Genomic DNA, 23,999 nt, shown 5'->3' with positions numbered 1-23,999 from the left:
GTTCTAGCATGTTCTGTTCACTTTACAGTGCATATCTGCCCAACCCTGAAAACCATGGTTTAGGGATGACTCAGAGGAAAAATTGCTAGCTGCTTTTTCATAGACGTTTGGGTTGGGGAAGAGAAAAATAAATTTTTGTCAAAGAAAGGAATAGAAGAAAGGAGAGAGGAGCATTTATTGACCATCTGCTTAAGGCAGGCTTTATGTTAGTGCTTTACATATACATCTCACTTACTACTGGTACTAGACCCCCAAATAGATAAAATTATTCCACTTCTACAAATGAGGAAACTGGTTAAAGTCACACAGGTAGTCTGTGGTAGAGTCAGGATATGAAATGAGGGTCAATCTGATTTCATAGCCCATCCTCAAAATACATAAATGACACAGTTGAACACATCCAAATACTCACTGCAAAATCAATCTGTAGAATTCAGGCAGAAAAAATACATAATTTTACTAGTTGTGAAATAGAATGATCAGTTTAAAGCTTAACTTTCTATTACAAATTAATTTTTGAATAAACTCAGCCTCAAATCTCTAATTCTGTTTTTCTTCTTTAGAAAGTCTCCCATTTAGAGCATATAAGGAGGCAGCAACAGCATCAGAAACATTTATTAAGCACCTATTGTGTGTGCCAAGTGCTGTAGTGAGCACTACCAAATTAGGATTTACAATCTCAGGACTTCCACAATCTAATAGCATAGATCAACGTGACTTTTTATCCCAAGGTCCAAATTTGAAGAGTCTTCTTAAGGATATAACGGATATAATGACTTTTTTTTTTTTGGTAGCAGATGGTGGCCAGCTGTTCTGTCTTTATTAAAGGCCAAACATGAAGGGGGAAAAAATTTAAAATAAAAGGCCCTATGGTAAATATGAGAAAGAACTTAATAAACTAAATCTGGATTTTTATACACACTGAAGGGAAATGGGCAATTGGTGGTAATTATCAAATTATCCAAGCCAAAATAGCTCAGTTCCCTCCATTATCTACATAAGAGAAAATTATTTATGTGGATTTAATTGTTCAGATAATTGTCCTGTATTTCGGGTGTCTGAGTAGACAATCTGGGTGGTCACTGATACAGATATAGGGTCCCTCAAGTGATATTTTAAAATAGGGAAAGGATTGCTACTCTTCACATGATTGGGGTTATTTCTACTTCGATGCAGGAGATATTAATCAAACTAGTATACAGGATTCTTTGACCAGGATTTGGGCCCATCGTAATTAAACCATAACAATTTTTACTTAATGTTTGAAATTAATTTTCAAATTGCAAAAATAATGTATGAATACCATTTCCTCTAAAACTTTAAAATATTACATGTTAGGCTAAAGTCTTTCTTTCTGCATCCCTAATTCCATTTCCCAGCATCCCCATCATGGCCCCTCTCTAGAGTATCCACTATTATTTTTGGGGTAGTTTTATCCTTTCAGAATACAGACACACACAGGGAGGGAGAGAGAGAGAGAGAGATTGAGAAAGGGAAAAACCCCTAAATTTTCAGCTTGAATCACACATTTTATACCGTTTGGCAACTTGCTTTCCTATTTAACAATATGTATTAGAGATAAATCCATGTTGTTCCATAGCTGTAACAGATTCCTTTTAACTCCCTCATTGAAACCTGTGATATTTATTTAGCCATCCCTCTCCTGGTGGATATTGACATTGTGTCCAATTGTTTGCCAGCAAGGCTCAGTAAACAATCCTAAATATTAAACATGTGTGAGAATTTCTTGAGGGTAGATTTTGAACAGTTGCCCTTTCCAAGGGAAAATGATGTGCTCCAGAAAGTCATTTGGACCTAAACAAAGGAGAAGGATGACATGGGAGCCAGTTTCTTTCCTGAGATAGATTGGATCACTGTAGACAAGTCACTTCACTTCTGTGGGATTGTGTTTGTCTAAGACAGTGGTTTTTCAACTTTCTCACACATGAGACTATCCTGGGGGGCTAATCTGTTCAAACACAAATTGCTGAGCCCTGCCCTCAGAGTCTCTGATTCAGCAGGGAGGTGTCTGTGCAAGTTTCCAGGTGATGCTGCTGTAGGAGACTTCCAACTTACCCAAATGTAATAACAATCACCCAAGATTTGTGATAGTAACAGTACTGGGTTAATGGTAAACATCAGTTTTAAAATCACAGAAGTAATTGTTTAGGCCAAGGAACATGTCAGCATGGCATCTTTGTTGGAAGGAATCTTAAAGGGTCATCCAATTCAACTACCTAACTAAAACTAGAATTTCTTTGGCAATATGCTTGACCTTGTCAGTCTGATTCCTATTGAACAGCTCTGAGTCTAAGAATTTGCTCTCTGGCTCCTGAGGCAGCTCATTCCATGTTTCAGATGTTTGATCACAGCCAAGTCCTTCCTAACCTTGACCCAAACCAACCGTCAGAAACTCCTATACATTCATCCCAGTTCTACCCTCTGGGCTTCAGACAACAAATCAGCTCCCTTCTCCACTTGATGGCAGTCAGCTATTATGTTCCCCTCAGTCAGTGGTTCTCAAACTCTACAGTGTATCAGAATCACCATAGGAGCTTGTTAAAATATAGATTCTTGAGCCCTGACCACAGAGATTCTGTATCTGGAGTGTGACCCAGGAATCCACATCTTTTATGAAATCTCCAGGTGGATCTGATGCAAGTGGTCTGCACATGACAGTTTAAGAGACTTAACTATGTTCAGGACACACTACCCCAAAATTTGACACCTTGGCATATTGAATATTTCAAACTGAAGGAATTTGAGAAATGACGTGTGTAGGAAGGACCTTCTGACCTTCCATGAAGCAGGCCATAAAACTGTCCTGTGTGAGATTTTTCTCTCACCAGTTAGTCGGAGTTTGGATTTTTCTCACTCTTTCCCGGATCTATAGTTCTTCTTTATTACTTTGTAGCAGTTTGAGAGCCTTAAGCATCACCTTCCCCTGGAACCCAAAGGAACTTCAAGCTGTGACTAGACTTCCAATGGACTCATCAGAGTTTAACCCAACCTGAACCCTGGAGTCTCCTCAGATGTCCATCGAAGAAAATTCCCAGGAAGTTCCAGCTGCCTCTCAACCTGTCTCTGAAGTGTTAATAAAGAACCTTCGTAACTTGACTCTCAACCCTAGTACCAAATTCCCTTCACTTCTACCAGAATATCTACCTCAACAGGGTGGACAGAGACTTGGTGAAGGCATACTCCATAGGAGGAGAGGAGTGAGGACATTGTTAACTGCTTGGGAAGAAAGGATAGAAAGGATGATTCAAGTTATTAAATACCACTAGGGCAACCAATTTCCTCTGACTCAAAGAGAACCTTTGCAGAAGGAAGTTGAGACTTAGTTAAACATGGAAAGATTTAGATGTAGCTGTCATTATTGCCTGTATCATAGAGATCCTTCTGAGGATACGATCACGGAGAATAATTACGACACAGAGTCGATTGAGCTATAAACTTTATTCGTGTACTGTTTTTTTCTTGCTAATAATTTTAGGATCATTATGAAGCAGCTTGGGAAAGCTACTGTACTCTAGGAGAGACTGTGTACCAATATTTTGATAACCTATAAGTTCTGTGATGTGTTTTTTTCTTGCATCTCTTTTCTATCTTGATACAGGTAACTTATAAGGAATCTATATATTGATAGTTTGCATTTGAATAACTTGAATATACTTTAGTTCCACTTCTTGATTTGACACAAAGAAGCACTAATAGGTCTCAAGTATTGCCTGTTTTAGCAGCCTGAAGTCAGTAAGATGAAACCCAATATCAAGAATTTGAAACAAATTAACTTGTGTGGAAGGAATGTAAAGAAAACATTGGGTAGTTTGGCTAGAGCATAATTAGAGCAAGGTGTATTAACTAAATTTTCTGGTTTTCAAAAATTTGAATTGTAATAAAAATTTTTGATGTGCTATTTCAATTTTCAGTAGTAAATAAATGTATGTATGGAGAATCTTATTAAAATTTGAGACATATTTGAGTACCTTTAAAAAAAAAAACTGTCTTGTGAGTGGTGCCCTCCATACACCTAGAGGAAAGGACCATCCTTATCTCTGAAGACAAAGGGACACAGAGAGGAATCTGAACAAACAGGCCTTGTTCAGTTTCCCCCAGTTTACTATACTTAGCTCAAACTCCTTGTTTATCTCACATTTCCACAGCTCTCTACCCTTCATCACACCTAGTGTAAAAACACTCAAGTTTAATCATTTCTTTGGGTCTTCATTTCCTTATGAAGGCTCCTGTGTCACATAAAACTATTGAATAAATTTGTGTGCTTTTCTTCTGTAAATCTGTCTGTGAAAGTCTAATTCTCAGACCCAGACAGGGAAGGACCCTAAGAGAGTCAAAGAAAACTATCCCCTCCCGTCCAAGACTTTGTTAAGTATTTTTGTCTCTTAAGTTCAATGCCCCCAATGTCTTCACCAGTTCTCAGATAATGTGGCTTGAGTTCCCTCACCATCCCAGCTGCTAAAGGCTGCCTGCCAAAATACACCCCCAAATATACTCATTAACCCCCTCCACCCTGATTTGTTATTCTTCATAGCACTTGTCCCTACTCAACATGATGTCCTTTATGTACTTGTTTAACGTTTGTCTCCCCGACTAGAATGGAAGCTTTATGAGGGTGGGGAAATTGTCTGCCTTGCTCACTCATGTCATTCCAGCACTTCCATCAGTATCTGGCACATTAATAGGTCCTAAATGAAGTTTTATTTAATAAACAAATGAGTAGAGTGGGGATGAAAAGTCAGTTTAATTTAGAAAGTGATGAATGGGAACAGCATGGTTATATCAGAGCCCTAAAACTGTACAGAATGAATGACCCGTCCTAAAGGAAGTTATTTGCTTAAGGTTGTTTTTTTTTTTAAAAGGAAAATAAAAATGTATAATTAACCTTTTTTTATAAGTCTCACTATTGACTTAGGTCTGTTCACATCTCCATTTAGAGGTATAGACGTTTTGCATGTGTTTGAATGCAAAACTCAAACTGGAGGGATGAATCAAAGCAGAGCTCATTCATTATAGGTTGGGATTTCAAAAACATCTTTAAAGGAGGCAGATCCTTCCCAAACAACATAAAAATGCAGGAGGAGGATAAGATAAGAGGCACAAATTTAAAATGTCAGGCATTACAAAAATGTAAGCAATTTTCAATGCTAATAAAATTTTTACCTAAAATAAATACCTCTTAGTTCTCTCTCCTTTTCCTTTCCCCTTCCAGGAGTATGGGTAATCATTAGGAAAAAATAGAGGAATTAAATTCATTGTACTATATATTGTCCATTGTCGGAGGATGTCATTGTCAGAAGACTTTGCTGAAAACAAAAGGGAAGTTCAGCCACATCTAATTAAGGAAATGCAAATTAAAACCACAATTAAATACCATTTTACACCTATTTTGGCAGTAATCGGTGTGTCTGACAATTCCTAGGGTTGCCATGGATAGAGGGCAGCGGGACTCTTATACTCCAGTGGTGAGGCTATAAATTGGCGTGATCACTTTGGAAAACAGCTTGACTTTTTTGGTAAACTCTGACATGAACATATAACACTAACCAATATTTCCACTTCAAAGGTTATAAGTAGAAGAGTGGCAGTGTTTCTGAGCACACTAGACTTTTAGACTGCTTGGTAGCACCGGGTCTACCTAAGTGTGAGGACTTCCTGCATCCACCTGCCCATGTGTTTGTGCTCCTTTGGGTCAAACCTCCATAGCCTGAATTTTTCAATTTCTTTCTTTCTCTTGTTTAAAGATAATTTTCAGAAGAAGGTAAAATCATGACTTACATACAGATGTAAAGATGAATGTGTTTAAAGAATTTATTTTATTCACATGATATGAGGGAACCAAGCACATGTAATAATTGGTTCAAAGGGAAAGTCAAACTAGCAGAGGCTTATATGAAGTAAAGGAATGTTGAGGTGAATTGTGAATAGAGACAAAACTGATTTTTCCACAGTGGAGAGGAAGTCAGTTAAAATCATCACCAGAATGGACAGAACTTATGTATCTATCAGTTACCTACAATTGAGAAAGAGTTGCAAAATAGCTCAAAGAAGATGAATGGGGCTAGAATCTGATAACCCTGGAAGGTACGCTAAAGACAATGTCTGTTGTTTTCCATTGAAACACCAACACCTTACTGATACACTAGGGCAAGTAGAGTATTGTTTGGATCTCTCACACGTGTCAAGGAGGGCCTGACAGCTGAGGTTCAGATGTAGGAAATCAACACTTCTCCTAAGTCAAAAGCCCAATATTCCAGATCACTGTAGACACTCCAGTTAGCTGTAAATTGCTGGAGGATCAAAGGTACCTGTTAGAGAGTCAAAGATACTACCCAGTATATACAGTACACCAGGTGTATACACTAAGAGCTAAGAGTAGACGTAGGTTTGATGAGCATAAAGAGGCCTGAATTGGGGATTAGAAGACCTGGGGAAGTCTCAGCTCTTCTTACTAAGTTTGTGACCTTGAGCCAGTTGCTTTGGCTCTCTGGCTTTCTCTCAGGCTTTCTCCTCTAAACAAAGTAAGAATTTTTATTGATGACTCTAAATTCCCTTCAGGATCCAAATGTTTATTAGATGAGCCAGCTAATCCCCTGCACAGATGGCCCTGCAACAATGCCCAGGCACAGAGAGTTTTGACACAGGACAGGGAAGATCTGTTTGTGAAAACATGAGGAAGAACAGCTGGATTTGGATGTCCTGGACCCCCAGTGTACAGTACACAAACCCAACATCTGTGGGAAACTTGGGAAGTTCAGTGACAAAGGGAGAAGTGTGAGAGAGGAAAGGAAGTTATTAAAAAACAACCTTCTACCAACTCATGGTTTTGCACAAGACTTGCCTCTACCATTTGTGACATCGTAAGAAGTTTATCACCAGGGTTGGCTCTGTCTTTACTCTGTGCTTAAATAACAGCAAAGGGGAACTGGAACTGTATTAGGGTTCTCCAGAGAAATGGACCAATAGGATGTGTGTGTGTGTGTGTGTGTGTGTGTATTTATATATACAGATATAGGTATAGATGTAGATCTCTCTCTCTCTCTCTTTCGCTCTCAGAGAAATTGACTTATTTTAAGGAGTTGGCTCATGTGATTGTGGAGGCTGGCAAGTCAGAAATCTGCAGAGAAGGCTGTGAGACTGGAAATTCCAGCAGGAGTTGATGTTGTAGTCTTGTGTCCAAAGACAGTGTGGTGATAATATTCCTTTCTTTTCAGGGACCGTAGACTTTTCTCTTAAGGCCTTCAACTGCTTGGTTGAGGCTCACTGCATTATGGAGGGTAACCTGCTTTACTCAAATATTAACAATATTAATTCTTCTGACCCAGAAACGTAGTATCTCTCTCCATCTATTTAGGTCTTCTTTCATTTTTCTTAACCAATGTTTTACAATTTTCAGTGCACAGGTCTTGTGTACTGTCAGATTTATCCCTATGTATTTCACATTTTTAAATGTTATAAATGATATTGTTTTTTCAATTTCAATTGTTCGTTACTAGTATATAGAAATACAATAATTTTTGTATATTGATCTTTAACCTACAATACTACTAAATTCACTTATTAGTTCTGGTAGGGGTATTTTTTGTTTTGTAGATTTCATTGGCTTTTCTACGTAGACAATTGTGTCGTCTTCAAATTAAGACAATTCTACTTATTCCATTCTTATATAGATGTTTTTTATTTCTTCCTCTTGTTTGCACTGGCTAGAACCTCTTCAATGTTGAATAGAAGTGGTGATAGTATGCCTACATGACTTGTTCCTAAGCTTCGGGGGGGATAGCACAGGGGGATAGCATTCAGTCTTCCACCATTGAATATGGTGTTAGCTGTAGGTTCGTCATAGATAGTTTATTTTTTCCGGTTGAGGAAATCCCCTTTTAGTATGAGCCTATTGAAAATTTTTGTTTTTTAAAAAATAGTGTTGGATATTGGATTTTATCACATCCTTTTCCTCATTTATTAAGATAATATGCTTTGGGCTTCCCTGGTGGCGCAGTGGTTGGGAGTCTGCCTGCCGATGCAGGGGGTGCGGGTTCGTGCCCCGGTCCGGGAGGATCCCACATGCCGTGGAGCGGCTGGGCCTGTGGGCCGTGGCCGCTGGGCCTGCGCGTCCGGGGCCTGTGCTCCGCGACGGGAGAGGCCACAGCAGTGAGAGGCCCGCGTACTGCAAAAAAAAAAAAAAAAAAAAAGTAATATGCTTTTTCTCTTCTAGCTTGTTAATATGGCATAAAGTTGTTTGTAATACTCCCTTATACTTTTAATATCCATAGAATCTATAGAATATCACTAATCTCATACCTTTGTTTTCTTTTCTTCCCTTCCCTTTCCTTTCCTTTCCTTTCCTTTTCCTGATCTGTATGGCTAGAGGCTTATCAGTTTTATTAACCTTCTCAAAGAACAGCTTTTAATTTCATTCATTGTGTCTTTTCTATTTCAATGATTTTTCACTATGATCTTTTTTTTTTTTTTTTTTAGCGGTACGCAGGCCTCTCACTGTTGTGGCCTCTCCCGTTGCGGAGCACAGGCTCCGGACGTGCAGGCTCAGTGGCCATGGCTCACGGGTCCAGCCACTCCGCGGCATGTGGGATCTTTCCGGACTGGGGCACGAACTCGTGTCCCCTGCATCGGCAGGCGGACTCTCAACCACTGTGTCACCAGGGAAGCCCACTATGATCTTTATTATTTCCTTTCTTCTGCTTACTTTGGGTTTAATTTACTCTTTTTTTCCTAATTTATTGTGGAGGTTGAGATCATGTATTTGAGACCATTCTTTTTTTCTATTAGAGGTGTTTCTTGGTATACATTTCTAAGTACTACTTTAGTTAGCAGTCTCCCACAAATTTTGACAGGTTTTTTCATTTTCATTGGATCAAATTTAATTTCTCTTTTGATTTCTTCTTTGTTATGTGGGTTATTTAGAAGTCTGTTCATAAATATTTGGGAATTTTCCAGATACCTTCTTGTTAATTTCTAATCTAATTCCACTCTGGTCAGAGAACATACCTTGCATGACTTGAATATTTTTAATTTGTTAAGTCATGTTTTATGGCCCAGAACATGGCCGATTGTGGTAAGTGTTTCATATGTAATTGAAAAGAATATGTATTCTGTTATTTTTGGCTGGAATTTTCTATAAATGTCCATTAGGTTAAGTTGGTTGTTCATACCTTCTATATCCTTGATGATTTTTTTTTTTGCCTACTTGTTCTATCAATTATTGGAAGAGGGTATTGAATTCTCTGACTATAATTGTGTATTTGTTTATTTCTCTTTGCAGTATTAACACTTTTAGGTTCATGTATTTTCAAGCTTTGTTTTTAAGTGCAAAAATGCTTCAAATTTTTAGGTTCTTCTGATGAATTGACCTCTTTATCACTATGAAATAAACTTCTTTATCCCTGGTAATATATTTTTGCTCTGAAATCTACTTTGTTTGATATTAATATAGCCAGTCCAGTTTTAATTTGACTGGTGTTAGCATGGTATATCTTCTTCTTTTACTTTTAACTTATTTTATCTTTGTATTGTGCATTTTTTGGTAAGACTTGATGATCTAGAGAGATTCTTTATGGTGGTTTAAAGATATGTCCACAAATCACTTGATACTCCTCCCTTTAAGAGGTAGAACTTAAATTCTCTCTCATTATATGCAATCTGGACTTAGTGACTTGCTTCTAATGAATAGAAGAATATGGAAGAAGTGATGATGTATCACTTCTAAGCCTCGGTCATAAATGGCATTGCAAATTCCTTCTTGCTCTCTCTCTGGGATCCCTTGTTCTGGTGGAAGCCATGTTCTATGTTATGAAGATACTCAAACAGTCCTCTGGAGAGGCCCATGTGCCAAGGAACTGAGAGGCATCCTGACAATAGCCAGTAAGGAACTAAGGCTTTCTACCCTTAGCCTTGTGGCTGCACCATCTTGAAAATAGATCCTCCAGTCTTAGTCAAGCCTTTAGATGACTGCACCCTTGGCTGACATCTTGAGTGTAATCTCATGAAAGACCCTGAGCCAGAATTGCCAGATAAGCTGCTCCTAAATTCCTGACCCTCACAAACTATGAGATGATAAATGTCTACTTTTTAGGCCATTAAATTTGTTATGTAGCAGTAGAAAAGTAGTATATCCTAGGATCATACAGATCCTTCCAGTTTATGATTCTAGCATTTAAATGAAGAAGGATGTGTCTCCAGTTGCCTGTTGCTTTTACTAGCACTTTAAAAACTGCTTTGCCTGTTGTATTTTAAAACTCTTCCTTGAAAAGTCTGCATTCCATACAACAAGACATTTTAGGCAGAAAATTAAATAACATTTTGAATAGAGATATTTTTCAACTAGATATTTACTATTTTAATAGCTTATGTGATTTAATAAGATGAGGCCTTACCCAGTCAATGAATGATTACAAAATGAACACACTACCCACATGTGCCACCAGATCAAGAACAGAAATGTGTTTTATTAATAAACAATAATGTGGGAATTCCCTGGCAGTCCAGTGGTTAGGACTCCGTGCTTTCACTGCAGTGGCCCTGGGTTCAGTCCCTGGTTGGGGAACTAAGATCCCACAAGCCACACAGCATGGCCAAAAAAATAATAATAATAATTTTTTAAAAAAGATGAGGCCTTGGGAAATTTAACGCTTGCCATAGAGTTCTGAAAGAGAGAAGAGCTCTTAGGTCCTTGGAGGGCCAACAGGAGCTATGTGGACCCCTTGGCATTGTATGCAATGTGCTGTGTCAAGAGCATCTTCCTAAGAAAGAATGTGTATAGCTTTTACCAGATTTTCATAGAGTCTTGCCCCCCCACACCAAAAAAAAGAGTTAAGAACCACTTATTTGGTTCCCATTGCCACCTACGAGAATTCAAGTACAGAGAGTTAAGTGACTTACCTACGGTTAGAAACAGAGACTTTCTCATTCTTAACTCAAGACTCAAACTCCAATCTGAGAGATGAATTCTACCCACCAGAGACAGCTCAGAGTAGAACTGGTCTTTACGGTGCTCTCAAGTGCCCAGACCCTCAAGACAAATCTTTACATGTATTACTTTGCTGTTGCGTATCTCCTGCTTGTTTAACTCATCAAGCTGCTTCAAGAAGGGGGTGGAATGGATCTTCTCCAAAAGATGTCCCCTTGCTGGCAGATCTTTTATCTTGGTGCTGTTCAATTTTGCCCTTATACTGAAGCACACAGAAGCTCAGCCAAATTCCTCCCCCCGCCACACACCCCGCCATGGTATCTGCTAGAATACAGAATTACTCTGTGGAGGAAACACAGTGTATTTCTCTGACCTGATTCCTGTAAGCATATCACTTACATGTTTCGTCAGTATTTTTTGAAACCTTCACATCTTTGCAATAACTGTTATCCATCTCTTTCTGAACTATGAATGTTATCATCATAATAAATTAAAAGATTTGGGTTGAAGAGTCAAAAATCAAAGTTAATTTCTAGTATTTATGTTAGTTCAAGATACATTCTGCTTATTTAGAAATTAGAAATTGCTAAGAAGCATCCATGGTTGCTCAAAAAACAAGTATAAATCCTTGAATGGAGAGCTAGAACATATCTTGCAATCTTCTTATATCTTGCACAGTGCTGGTCATTCATTAGATTCTCTCTAAATACTTCATCACCAGTAGTGTTGAGCAGTCATCCTGAGCAAGCCTGGCTGATTAAAGCCAAGGGAGCCCATGTTCTGAATGGCCAGGCCTAAAGGAAAGAGAGTAGGAAGTCCTGGTGTTACCACTGACTTTTACATCTTAAGCTATCTATACTTCAGCTTTCCCAAGACATTCACCCCTATAGATTTGCCATCTATTCCCACCAACCCCATGCACTCTAGGACACAATCTTTTTGCTTTGGTCAAATCCAAATCCAAGAAGCCATGACTGAAACTACAGTCCTGGAGAAACTAGACTGAAGAAACTAGGCTGAAGAATTGTGCTGATGCCACGAACTGCTCAGACCTAAGCCTGACTCCTGGCTGTCCCTCCTCCGGCTTACCTCCAGAAGACAACTGCTGTGAGCAGGTTCCTGGGCTTGGCCAAATGACCTAGTGTGGTCCTGGCCACCATTCAGGGCTTCTGAGAGAGCACTGCTCCTCCTCCTCAAAGGTGGAAACAGAGACCCAGAGCCTTGGAATCATTCCCAGGATCTCTGAATGCAAATGTTTTCAGCAAATTCAGCATTCAATCCTAACTTGTGAAACAGTCTTGTAGCCCTAAGATAAATTTAAATGGCTCAAGTGTTAATCGGGTATGTTTATTTTTCCATAAACAGAAAGACGTGGGAATATTTGGCAGGAGGAAAGGACATATTTTATATTTTGGTGATTTTCTTAAAAAGTAAAAACAACTCTATATTTTAAAGCAATTCTAAAATAACAGATCACCCTTTCTGAGGAATGACAGGAAAATCCTCTGACAAGGAAATTAAGTTTATTTTTAAACTTCCAAGCAGTTGAATTTAATTATAGATGGCAGCAAAGAGCAGAGGAAAGATCCTTAAAAGTTTTTAAAAGAAAAACTAAGGTAAAGTTTTCTAAAGGATAATGTATTCAATATTATATACATATATATGCATATATATAGACATAGACATATATATGGACATATATACACACACACACACATATACACACACACACACACACACACACACACACGTATATGGAGAAGAAAGAAGAAAGAAAAGGAGAGAAAAACCCTTTTGGTGGTGTTCTTTGAATCTACCCAGAAACTCTTTCATCTGGAAGTATGGAAGTTCATTAAAATGAGTAATTTAGGAAGACAAATGTGGTTTTGGTGATTGTCTCAAGAAAACATGCCAACTTTTTACCTTGAGAGAGACATGTAGCTTAACAGACAAAATTAGTCGTATTAGGCTATGATCATTTTTGCTATCTACATATTGCTTCAGATGGGATTTTCAAAGCAGAGTCAAATTTTATACAATGAGATGACAAATTATTTTTATAATAGTAATACTAACATTTAAAATGATGACTTTTACTAGGAGAGCTGTCTAAATTTCAGTTTTTTAAAGGATTAGATACTTTGATTTTGCGAGCAAAAGATGCCAGGTATGTACTGAATATGAATTACAAAGCAATATTAAAAGGAAAATACACATAGCAGAAAATATGAAAGTAGGTAAGAGCCAATAAGCATCAATTGTATATATTCCACTACCTAGTACACTATTACTGATGCTCAAGAAATATTTGATATTAAAAAAAAAGATATGTCAATGGGCCCAGAGTAATTCTACTATACTGAATCAAATGGTGACTAAAAATGCTTTATTTCACTCTTTCATTTTGTAGGTATTATTATTTGGCATTCAGAGCACATCAAACACCTCTTGCCAGCAAAGAGAGCTGTGTCGCTATCTTGGAAAAGTCCAGATTAGATCACTGGCTGCTGGGAAAAACAAAGGTAGTTCTTTCTTTGTTGTTTAGATTGTCACTCGAGTTGCTCTTCTGTGAACCTTTGTCTCTTATCAGTTATTTGAATAGCTCTGTAAATTGTGTAGCTTAGCAGACAAGACCCCAAGCTAATAGTGATTTTTGTCGGTCTTGGGTCAGGAGTCCCAGGACCTCAGGGACCAGAGGAGGAGAGTTTGCCTCCTGTTCTGCATGTAGTGAGAACCATTTAGCATTTCTAGAATGAGATCTTTGAGCTCATTTTCAAATGTCCCTTCTTCAATGCTGCTTATTCCAGCACCGCAGGCAAATACACAAATTATACGAATGACAATGAGTATCTTTTATAGTTTTGTCCATTTTTTTTAGACTCGTGATATTTCCTGCCCACTCTGATTAGTAGTCTCATCATGTCTAGCTTTTCATTCAGGGGAACATCATGTCCCTGCAGGCTCCCAGGTTTTTATGGTCCGCTCTGAATTGCCCTACAAAGCCAGCCTTCGCCTGAGCGTGGATGGCGACACTGCTGCACCTCAGCAGAAATAATTAGATCACTGTGGGTCATCCAGGCCCCAATCCCTCTGAACTTCTGTTGGCCGTGGGTCAGTTTTGTTGGTTAGCACCTCCACCAGAGCTGTGGAGAAAGAGATCAAGCTGAGAAAATGGAACTCATGGCAAAACTGAGGCTGGCCTGGAGAACATTTAGGATCTCCTAAACCCCTGTTAACTTCATCGTCTGTTTATATCAGTAGTTCCACATAGGCTGGACCTTAGAAGGGGAATTGTATTTGCTTCCAAGAAGTCAGTAATGTTAGCATAAATCAAGTCACTGTAAACTTTATTTAGATGATGCTTTTAATATTTACGTTAAGAATATGTTGGAGCAGAGTGAATTTCTGTTTGGGAGCCCACACGTAATGCTAAAACTGATGTCTCATTTCAGGTTTTTCTCAAGTATTACCATATTGAGCAGTTAAATTTGCTACTGCGGGAAGTCATAGGCAGAGTGGCTGTGCTGCAGGCCCATGTCAAGGGGTGGCTTGGAGCCAGGAGATACAAAAGAGTCAGAGAGAAGAGAGAGAAGGGGGCTGTTGCCATCCAGTCAGGTAAACGGTCCTGAATCTTGGCATTTCATTAAGTACTTGAGGCCACTCTCCTATTGCTCTTCTCGGTGGTTCCTTCTCCTCCCTCCGTTCCTTCCTTCTTCTTTCCTTTCTTCCTGGCTTCAGCAAATATTTAGCGAGTATCTACTGCAGGCCAAACCTTGTGCTAGGTCCTGGGGATATAGCTGTGAGCAAGACCATCATGGTCCCTAACCTCCAGGTAAGCAAACAAGCCATCCCTACCTGAGGCAAGATAGAGGGGGTAGCAGTGGATGGATGTAAAACCCACATCACACAGACGTGTGCCTCAGCTCCCAGATGCACCACATCATATACACTTCAGGTCCATTACCAGGTTTTCAACATCAGAATTGCTACTGCCACGTCCAGGAGGCTTTTCTACCCCAGACAGAGCTTGTAAACCAAGGGAACAAATCACTAGGCTCTGTCATACGCCCAGCCCAGTCAGTGCCTCTTTACGTACATGTGTGTCATTTGTGCTACAACCAGCATTTGAGTTCCTGTGCTATCTCGAGTGGTTGTGAAAGCCCCAGGTCTTGAACACAGTAGATGAATTCCTTTGTGTTTTCATAACCCAGCATCATAATGTCCACTCCGGACTTCATGACCTCACTCAGACTGGAGAGCTGTGGTGCTCAGGGCGGGAACAAAAAGGAGAGCCGGTCATGCTCCTGGTGGCAGCTCAGTGCCCTGGTTCTCTGTCTGAAGGACTTAACACTCCGCCCCCTGCCCCCAGGTTCCCTTTTCCTTTCTCTTCTTTTCTGCATCCACTTCCCATGCCTTTTCCCTTCCTATCACATGCATTCCCTCCCTGAGCACAGTTCTGCACATAGTCCACCCTCACCAAATGTAACTGTGATGCTACTAATCATTATTATTTATTTATCTCTCCTTCAACTTTCATGTTTATTCCTTCCTCCCAATAAAAAATATGGAGTGGGTTGGGCTATTTCAGTCCTCTCCCAGCCCCCAAGTCCTGAAGACAGAGCTTCCTCCGTGGATTGGAATGACAGGGACCCACCTCACCTAGACAGGGGTCCCAAGTGATTCATAAGTGGAATCCAGAGGGCTCTGGAAACTCACTGCCTGAACCAAAATAACTCCTTATCAAGAAGCATCTCGGAGGCCAAGCTGAGAGTACAGAGAGGCCCCTCTTCCCCACCATCACTCACGTAGCTCTGCTTATTTTGTTCAGTGAGAAAGTAGGAGGGAGGAGGAGAGGGGTAATAGATTGGAGGGAAAACAGCTTATATCAATTCTCTGGCACATTCTTAAATTAATGTCATTCCTAGCACATGGTTTTATATTTTTAGCCTGGAGAGGATATGATGCTCGGAGGAAATTTAAGAAAATAAGCAACAGAAGGAGTGAGTCTGCTGTTCATATTCAAGCAGGTAATTAAAACATCATTTTCATAGTGTCCACTTGGAAATATTCTGTGATTAAGTTCATATGAGTTTCAAAAAGCTGAAATGTTAATAATTCAGGAGCACTGGAATAGGAGTCAAGAGTTCTAGTGAGGGAGGGTTCTAGTGCTTGTTCTGATGCACACCCCCACCATGTGAGAATTGGCTGCATGCCATACTTGGCTAAGGATGCTCCAAGTAGGTACCCTTGTATTCCAAATTTTATGGAATACAAGAGAAGGAAAATGAGGCACAGAGAAGTGAAGTAACTTGTCCATGATCATACAGCTAGTCAGTGACAGAGCCAGAATTCGTTCACAGGCAGTTTGGATAGATTCCACTTTGCATACTGCCAACTGAACAAATCCCTTTCCCTCTTGGAGTCACCCGTCCCTCGTCTGTGAACAGGAGCATTGGCTAAAAAGGTCTAAAGGACGTCTTCCAACCTTGGAGTTCTCTGGTATCACAGAGAATTGGTATCACAGAGATAGGAACAGCTCAGGGACTTTCCTGGCTAACTGAGTTTCCCACACCCAGACCTGTATGTGGCTAAGGCAGTCCTTTGGGCCCTACAGGGTGAGGGCACTGTGGCTCAGCTTGTGGCTGCCTGAGCACCTCGAGCTCTGGTGCCTGGCTCCCAGGTCATTCTGCTCTTCTGCAAATGGCAGTACCCACGGTGGCTGCGAGGCCCGGCTCCCTCTGTCATTCGGAGCTGCATGTGCCTAATTGAGGCCCTGGAAGAAACAGGCCACAGAGCACACCAGGAGCTCCTAGAGCACAAGAAATTGGAGACAGAATGAGAGAGAAGTGGCCAGTCCAGTGGACTGAGCAGCAGGGAGAGGGAGAGGGTTTCAGATACTGCCACGCATGAAGCAAACGTTTAAATAAAACAGCTGCAACCTTTTCGAGGAGGTCCCTGCCCAGAGCCTGGCTCCAGGGACACTCCTCAGAACTCTCTGGCCCGGTAGAGACCTGACAACTTCATTCAAAACCAAAATATCTGGGAGGAAGGGGTGTCATTTAAATCCAAATGTGTAACTTTTAACACCATTCCCTAGGAATTCTAAGCTCTACAACTTCAAAGCATCAGGAAGAAGGATGCAATTCTAGTTGCAGCTTAAGAAAGACAACTCAAAGTGCGTTTTTTTCTCTACCTCCCCACTGCCCAACACACACACACAGTACTCCCCACCCCTGCCCCCGCCATTAAGAGAGGATGCTGGACTGATCTTGCCGTTTGGCCCAAAGCCCAACATACATTTTCAAATAAAAACTTTGAGCTTATGTATTGTTGAGCCACTGATCATAAATAAAGTATGTGGGATCATAAATCAAATTTTCTCTCTCTGAAAATCATCTTTAGAGGGCTCCCTGTTTGCACTCTGTTATTGCCAAGTGAACACTGCATAAAAACAGACAAGTGGGAAGCCTCATCACATCAGGACAGTCAGGATTTCATCTCTTCAGTGCAGCACCTATGGGATAGGTACCACGGGAGGGTACTTTTGTTTCATGGGACCACAGAGACCACGTTTCTTTAAGGAGCTTCCTCTTGTTGTTTCTTTTTTTCTTTTAGCCTTGCAGGCACCCCCCTTCTTAGCCTGGCAGCCATCGTTCCTGCTTATCAAGTGGCATCGGGAGCTTCTGAGTCCGCAGGGGCTTAGGCAGGCATGTAGTCATTGAGGGTGGTACTCACGCCACCTTGCCCTCTTGGCAGGAGAGTGTGGCAGCCAGAGCAAAAGCAGGCAGCGTCATTTTGCCCTTCAGCCAACACCATGGACAGGAACTGAGGTGCTGGTTCGGTGTTAGTGGTAAAGATACTTAGATAGGGTAACAACATTTGCAATTTTATGGGCAGTTTACTTTTACTTGAGAATGTTTTCCTTATCTTTAGAGTCAAAGGCAATGTGTTGATCTAAAAAGCAAAGCAACTCATCCCAAAGTCTCTGTTTCAGGGTGTGCACTTCCCAAAGCATAATCCTCTCATTCCAAGCTCTTCGTCGTGACACTAAGACATTTCAAGTAGAACAAGCCCCAAACATAGGGGTGCTCTTACTTTTGAAGCCTGCAGAGGTGGCTTAGGGAAACGCAACCGTTTCTGGATATTTTCTAAGGTTATTCTGTAATTTATTATTTTTTCAACAAATCATTTCATTTGAAATTTAGATTCTGTGCTATGTGTTTGTTTATATTTCAAGTTCTGGCTGATAGTCTTTTTTTTTTTTAATCGTGTTGCTGAGCTATGTTATATAGTTTTAAAAGAACAGCCCTTGAAATTTAGGAAGCATTTGGCCTACATGTTGCTACAGAGCAGCACATATTGAAATTTGTTTTCCTTTCATCTCCTTCCCAATAAAAGCAGCCGCGCGGCTTATCCCTTTAGCTTCCTCAGAACTTCCTTTCAGAATTCCCGATCTATTACGGCACATTCACATACCAGAAACAAGATGCCTTTTCATGCTGTCAACCTTTTTCATCTGAAATGTAAATTAATTCTTGCTGGTATGCCTTGACAGAGATCAAAGTCGAGGTATCAACCTTCCCGGGCTTTCTCCAGGAATCCGTCCCCAGGACCGGGCTGCTGTTGTTAGGAGGCCGGTGTCCCCATTACGGGCCCTCCTCCAGGCAGTCCTCGGCCTAGGTGCCGCCATCTCAAAGGCCCAGGGTCCTTTTGGAAGTGACCTCATCAGTACTTTAAAGCAGGTGAGGAATGATCTGCCTGGCTAGTCTTGGGAGAGATGAGCCTTCTCATTTGAATTGTGGGCCCTTCGCTCAGATTCCTGGAGCTTGTTAAGTGGTTCTGACAGCTAGTGATCTGGGTGTGATACAGGGAGGGACAGGGCTCCAGATTGGAAACCTCTCCCTTTGCTCCATGGGTCTTTTCTTGCCTGTGAGTCTTTGAGGTAGGCCACATTTGCATTTTCAAAATAAACAGATCCCTTTCAAATACATGAGCTGGTGGTCTTGAGATCTCTGTGGGCCCGAAACTGTTCACCAGCCAGGGAGCAATGCTGGAAGAGAAGACAAACGGGAAAACACTCCTGGCACATGCGCACACGTTTCCTGTGCGCAGAACATTATGCCGGCAATAAAGGGCCTTTGTGAGATATGGGGTCGCAGGGAGAGAGCTAGCTGGGGATCTGGGCAAAAGTATCCTTTATCAGTTTCTTTTTTTGGCGGGGAGGGAAACCACTTTGAATGTCACCTTGGTGAGAAGTGGCATGCTTCATTGTGTTTTTATTATTGATTAATGCTGATAATAGGCTCTTACCATAGGAAAACACACTCCTTTAAACACCAAAGAATTTTAAAAATGTACTTTTTTAATCAGAAAAATAATTGAGCACCTATTAGTGTTCAGATACATGGGGTATTCTAAGTAAAAACTAATAGTTGTATGTCATCCCATCACTAATCTGGTTTTTTTTTTTTTCCGAGTTTCTAGTGTTTATTTTTTTTTAATTTTTATTGGAGTACAGTTGATTTACAATGTTGTGTTAGTTTCGGGTGTACAGCAAAGTGAATCGGTTATACATATACATATATCCACTCTTTTTAAGATTCTTTTCCCATATAGGTCATTCGACAGTACTGAGTAGAGTTCTCTGTGCTATACAGTAGGTCCTTATTAGTCATCTAAGTAATCTATTATTTTTTAAAATGAATTCTTGGGCTTCCCTGGTGGCGCAGTGGTTGAGAGTCCGCCTGCCGATGCAGGGGACACGGGTTCGTGCCCCGGTCCGGGAGGATCCCACATGCCGCAGAGCGGCTGGGCCGGTGAGCCATGGCCGCTGAGCCTGCGCGTCCGGAGCCTGTGCTCCGCAATGGGAGAGGCCACAACAGTGAGAGGCCCGCGTACCACAAAAAAAAAAAAAAAAAAAAAAAAAAAAAAAAAAGAATTCTTAAGTTTCAGAAAGTGGATATAACTAGATTTTGTCAACTAAAATTGCATACCTTCCTCAGTAAATACTATCAAAACAAACAACCTGCAGGGAATTTTAAAAAATATCTACAGTGTCTCAGTCTTTTAAGTTTTTGAAAGCACAATTTTAAAAAATTGCCCCTCTAATTCAAAATCTTTTTTTAAGCGACAGCAAAGTGCTGGGCTCCCCATGTCACAGGGGAAAAGCCTCAAGTAGGTGACAGTGGAGCCCTAGAGGCTGGGAAGGAACTGCAAAGAGTGTTTCCAGGAGGATCTGGCTTTTCCAGCCTCCCTTCCCGTCTGTCCCCCTGCAGCCACCCCTGGAGCAGGAAGAACCCACTGGTTGATAGCACTTTTTCATCTCATTGCTTCAGTGCTGTGGAAATTGTCATTTTCTCTTCCTCTCTGTCCTCTGGCCAGCTTCCTACTTGCTCCCCTCCTCGGTCCTCCGGGAGATAACAGCACTAAGATCTATGGCCGTTTCCCCCTCTGATGCCCTTTGGGGGGAGTGCTTTCTGGGGCGGCAACCTCAACCTTGCGGAGGCTGAGGGGGCCTCTTCCTTGAGCCTGTGAGCAGGCATTTTAAACCAGCTGCAGCTGGAACCTCTGGGCCACGCATCATGTGACTCCAGCCAATGGGAGTTGCTTTAAATGCAGCTTCCAGAGAGGAAAGCAAGCAGAGAATCCAGACAGGCTCTGCCCCTCCTCCAGGTTAACTTCTTTTAGAAACCCGACCCCTACATCACGTCGGAACCAAGTGTTTAGTGTTCAAAACTGCCTGAACTTTTCAATCTCTCTCAGGGTAAGGCCTCCTCCTGGTCTTTTCTAACTTTGAAAGGCTGGTTCCTTTAGCATTGTTGGTGGGTTGGCAATGGCTAGGTGGTTACAATAATTTCCTAGAACGAGATTTGCACAAATATCCCTAGGTGCACAGGACAACTGTATTGTAAATTCGGAAATTTCTTTCTTTCATTCACTTATTCAACTGTTTAAGTACCTGTTTTATGTTGGAGCTACTACCAAGATGAGCAATAGGATTTCATTTGGGGCCTCAAATTTCCCATCTTCAATACAGAGGGCTAAAAAACATTCTCTCCCTCAAATGGATGCTGTTTGTATAATCAGGTCCTCTATATTATGTCAACATTCAATGGAAGGGAGTTCTGTAAAACTCCAAAGAGTCAAAATCATGATAAAATATAGCTGAGGATATACACTGAAAATGGCCCATGCTTCTTGAAGGTGAAAATAATTAGGTAGATATTTTTCAGCCTGTCGAATCTGTGCATAAGCAGGTTGTTGATCACAAGCCAAACAGTAGAGGAAAGTCAAGCGAATGTACCATGGAGAGAAAAGGTCCACTTTGAACAGACAGAAGGAAAGCAAGCCGCCCTTTGTCACTCCTTTATGCATCTGTATTTGTCATTCTACCTCTATCCCAGTGTTTCTTTACTCACTCCATTTCTCTCTCTTGGAAGGATTCCCGGTCATTTTTGCACAAAACAATATAACCCCTCAAAATGTGAGAGAAGACAGATTGTGAACTCTTCTTGGCAGGAGCCAGCTGCCTATCCTTTTCTGGTGTCTTAGGCCATTTCCACACAAGAGTAAAGCAGCATCTAGGGGAAAGAGTTAACTGGAGCATCGGAGCCTGAGGTGAACTGTCAACTCACACTAGCTCCACTGTCTTCTAAAGCTCTGCGTAACCAAAGGCAGGGTGCCCTTCAGGCTAACACAAGGGTCCTGCTGAGTCCACTTGCGCTGTCTGGCTTTCTCTAACTCTCTGTAGATACAGGTCTGTGGCTGGCTTCTGACAACCACAGGCATAACGTTTTGGAGGGGGAAATGTTTGGGGGGACAAGCACTGTGATTTACTTGGGGAAAATGTGCCTTGTCTGTGAGCAGGGTCAGGACATACAGAGAGCCCCGGAAGCATGGCTTCAAGAAAGTGGTTTATAGCGGAGGGGAGGCCTGGCCGTAGCTTCAAGGTTTCTGTCGAGAAATGGGCTCTGCCAAACCTCAAGGGGCACAAGCAGTAGAATTCTTGCCATGAAATAACTTGTGATGCAAAGGCATGTCCTTTGCTGTGGAATCAAAGTATTGCCTATGTTAGAATTAAACACCCAGAGGGCAGGGTACTAGTCACCTAATGCACAGAGAAGAAGCTGCAAAGCCAAAGTGGGTTTGACGTCCACTTGCCTGATATCCTACCGGCATGGCATGGAAATGCTCAAGATGAAACTTTGGTGCAGCAGTTAGCACCCCAGGACTCAAGATTAAATTTCAGAGCAAGCCCATGGATAGAACCTCTTCAGTTTGGAATCGCTTCCTCCTTTATGGACCTCATGTAGAGCTCTAGAACCTGGCTGCAAAGAGGCAGTGCCCAAAATGGTATCCTTACCACTTCAACATTGAGTGAAGCAACAACTTTATGATCAGTAATAATTGATTAATAATGGTGTCAAAACCACACTCGAGTTGCCTTTATGTCTTTTAATGTTTTTTCACATAGAATCATAAAATGTGGGGCTTCCCTGATGACGCAGTGGTTGAGAGTCCGCCTGCCGATGCAGGGAACACGGGTTCGTGCCCCGGTCCGGGAAGATCCCACATGCCGCGGAGCGGCTGGGCCCGTGAGCCATGGCCGCTGAGCTTGCGCGTCCGGAGCCTGTGCTCCGCAACGGGAGAGGCCACAACAGTGAGAGAGGCCCGCGTACCGCAAAAAACAAAAACAAAAGAATCATAAAATGTGGTATCACGTTTTCTAACCCTTATTAGTTATTGGGCTCTATCCAAGTTACAGTAAAGAAACATTCAGGGGAAAAATTAACTGTGCTATGGCAAGAATTATCAGGCTTTTTTCCTCAAAAGACTCCTGTGTGTACAAAGGCAGATTTTGTTTCCCCCTAAATAGATGAAACAGAAGCACAGAGAGTCTACATAAGTTGTCTCCCCTTATGTGTTACGTGAGCATAATGACTGGTATCAGAGCCCTCTTCTGAGTCTTTACCCAATGCTCTTTCTAGTAGAACATGCTCTACTAGATGGTTTCCATCTTGGATATGGCACATGGACATAGAGTACCAGTCAAAACTGGTACTGAACTACTGACTTCAAATCCTGGCTATACCACCATTTGTCATATGGTTTGGGGGAAATTGCTTAACTTCTGAGCTTTAGTTTCCTTAGCTATAAAGTGAGGCTTGTTAAGGTCTACTTCTCTGGACTGTTGTGAAGATGATAGCAGATAATATACACAAAGCATCCTGCATGGGACCCGGCACATGGCAGATATTCAGTAAGTGTTAGTTTCCTCTCTGTTCCCCCTTCCTAAGTATGAACTTAACTTGAGGGGGAAAAAAATTGTCTGTGAAATACTCTTCTATGATTAGAATAATAATGTTATAACTTCAAAAAGATGAAACTATTTCTCTCACTTTTGGAGAAAAAAAATGGTACCTGTCAAATCTCAAATACAGTTACAATAAAGCCTTTATAAAAGAGAGAATTTTCCAAATCTTAACTTATGTCTTGCTTATCTGACAGGGAAAAATTGAAATACAACAATAGCACGTGAAAGATTTCAGGTGGTTTTGTTTTTATCAAGAGCTATTCTCCATCATGCTGAGAGCTTGGTTCATTTGTGTGGATACATTTTCCAGTGACCTCAAAATTGTTCCAACTTAGGTGGTGTGCTCCTGACATCATTTTTCCCACTCAGGGGTTTGAGGCCCTTCTGCAACTTGTTCTGTAAAATAACAAGTCTCCTCCTCACCTCCTTCCAGAAGTCAGAAATTCTAAAATCCAGGAGTTAAATATCACTCAGATTTGCTGCTCTGCTGGTGTGGAAAGCAAGTCGCCTTTCAGATGTCTGAAGAGTTGGAAGATGTTGGTGAGCCTGTCACATTTAACCCACAGTGACGGGTGACTGGCAACATAACAACTGAGCGACAGCCATTTGGCCAAGAGTTCAAACCCCAACATGAAGAGCCATTGCAGGATCACGGCTTGATTTGCTGTGGCCATGAAGTCTGAATCACCCAGCACAGAGGCAGAGGCAGAGGTGACAGCTGGTAGCCATTCTCATCAATAAACTTGT

At 41.2% G+C, this 23,999-nt stretch overlaps 1 protein-coding gene across 1 annotated transcript in view; it reads left to right on the top strand.

Moving 5' to 3' along the window:
- Positions 1 to 23,999, top strand: part of MYO3B (myosin IIIB) — a gene marked incomplete at both ends in the record, with an annotated part of 389,659 nt that overhangs the window by 247,488 nt on the left and 118,172 nt on the right. The window contains 3 exons of the mRNA XM_081243223.1: positions 13,350 to 13,461; positions 14,392 to 14,554; positions 15,886 to 15,966. Coding sequence (XP_081099349.1) covers positions 13,350 to 13,461; positions 14,392 to 14,554; positions 15,886 to 15,966 — 356 coding nt within the window. The remainder of the gene's footprint in view (positions 1 to 13,349; positions 13,462 to 14,391; positions 14,555 to 15,885; positions 15,967 to 23,999) is intronic.

The sequence above is a fragment of the Mesoplodon bidens genome (assembly GCF_964165515.1).
Source record: "Mesoplodon bidens genome assembly, chromosome: 8".
NCBI classification, from domain to species: domain Eukaryota; kingdom Metazoa; phylum Chordata; class Mammalia; order Artiodactyla; family Ziphiidae; genus Mesoplodon; species Mesoplodon bidens.
The sequence above is the reverse complement of the archived record's forward strand: the minus strand, read 5'-3'. Positions and strand labels throughout refer to the sequence as shown.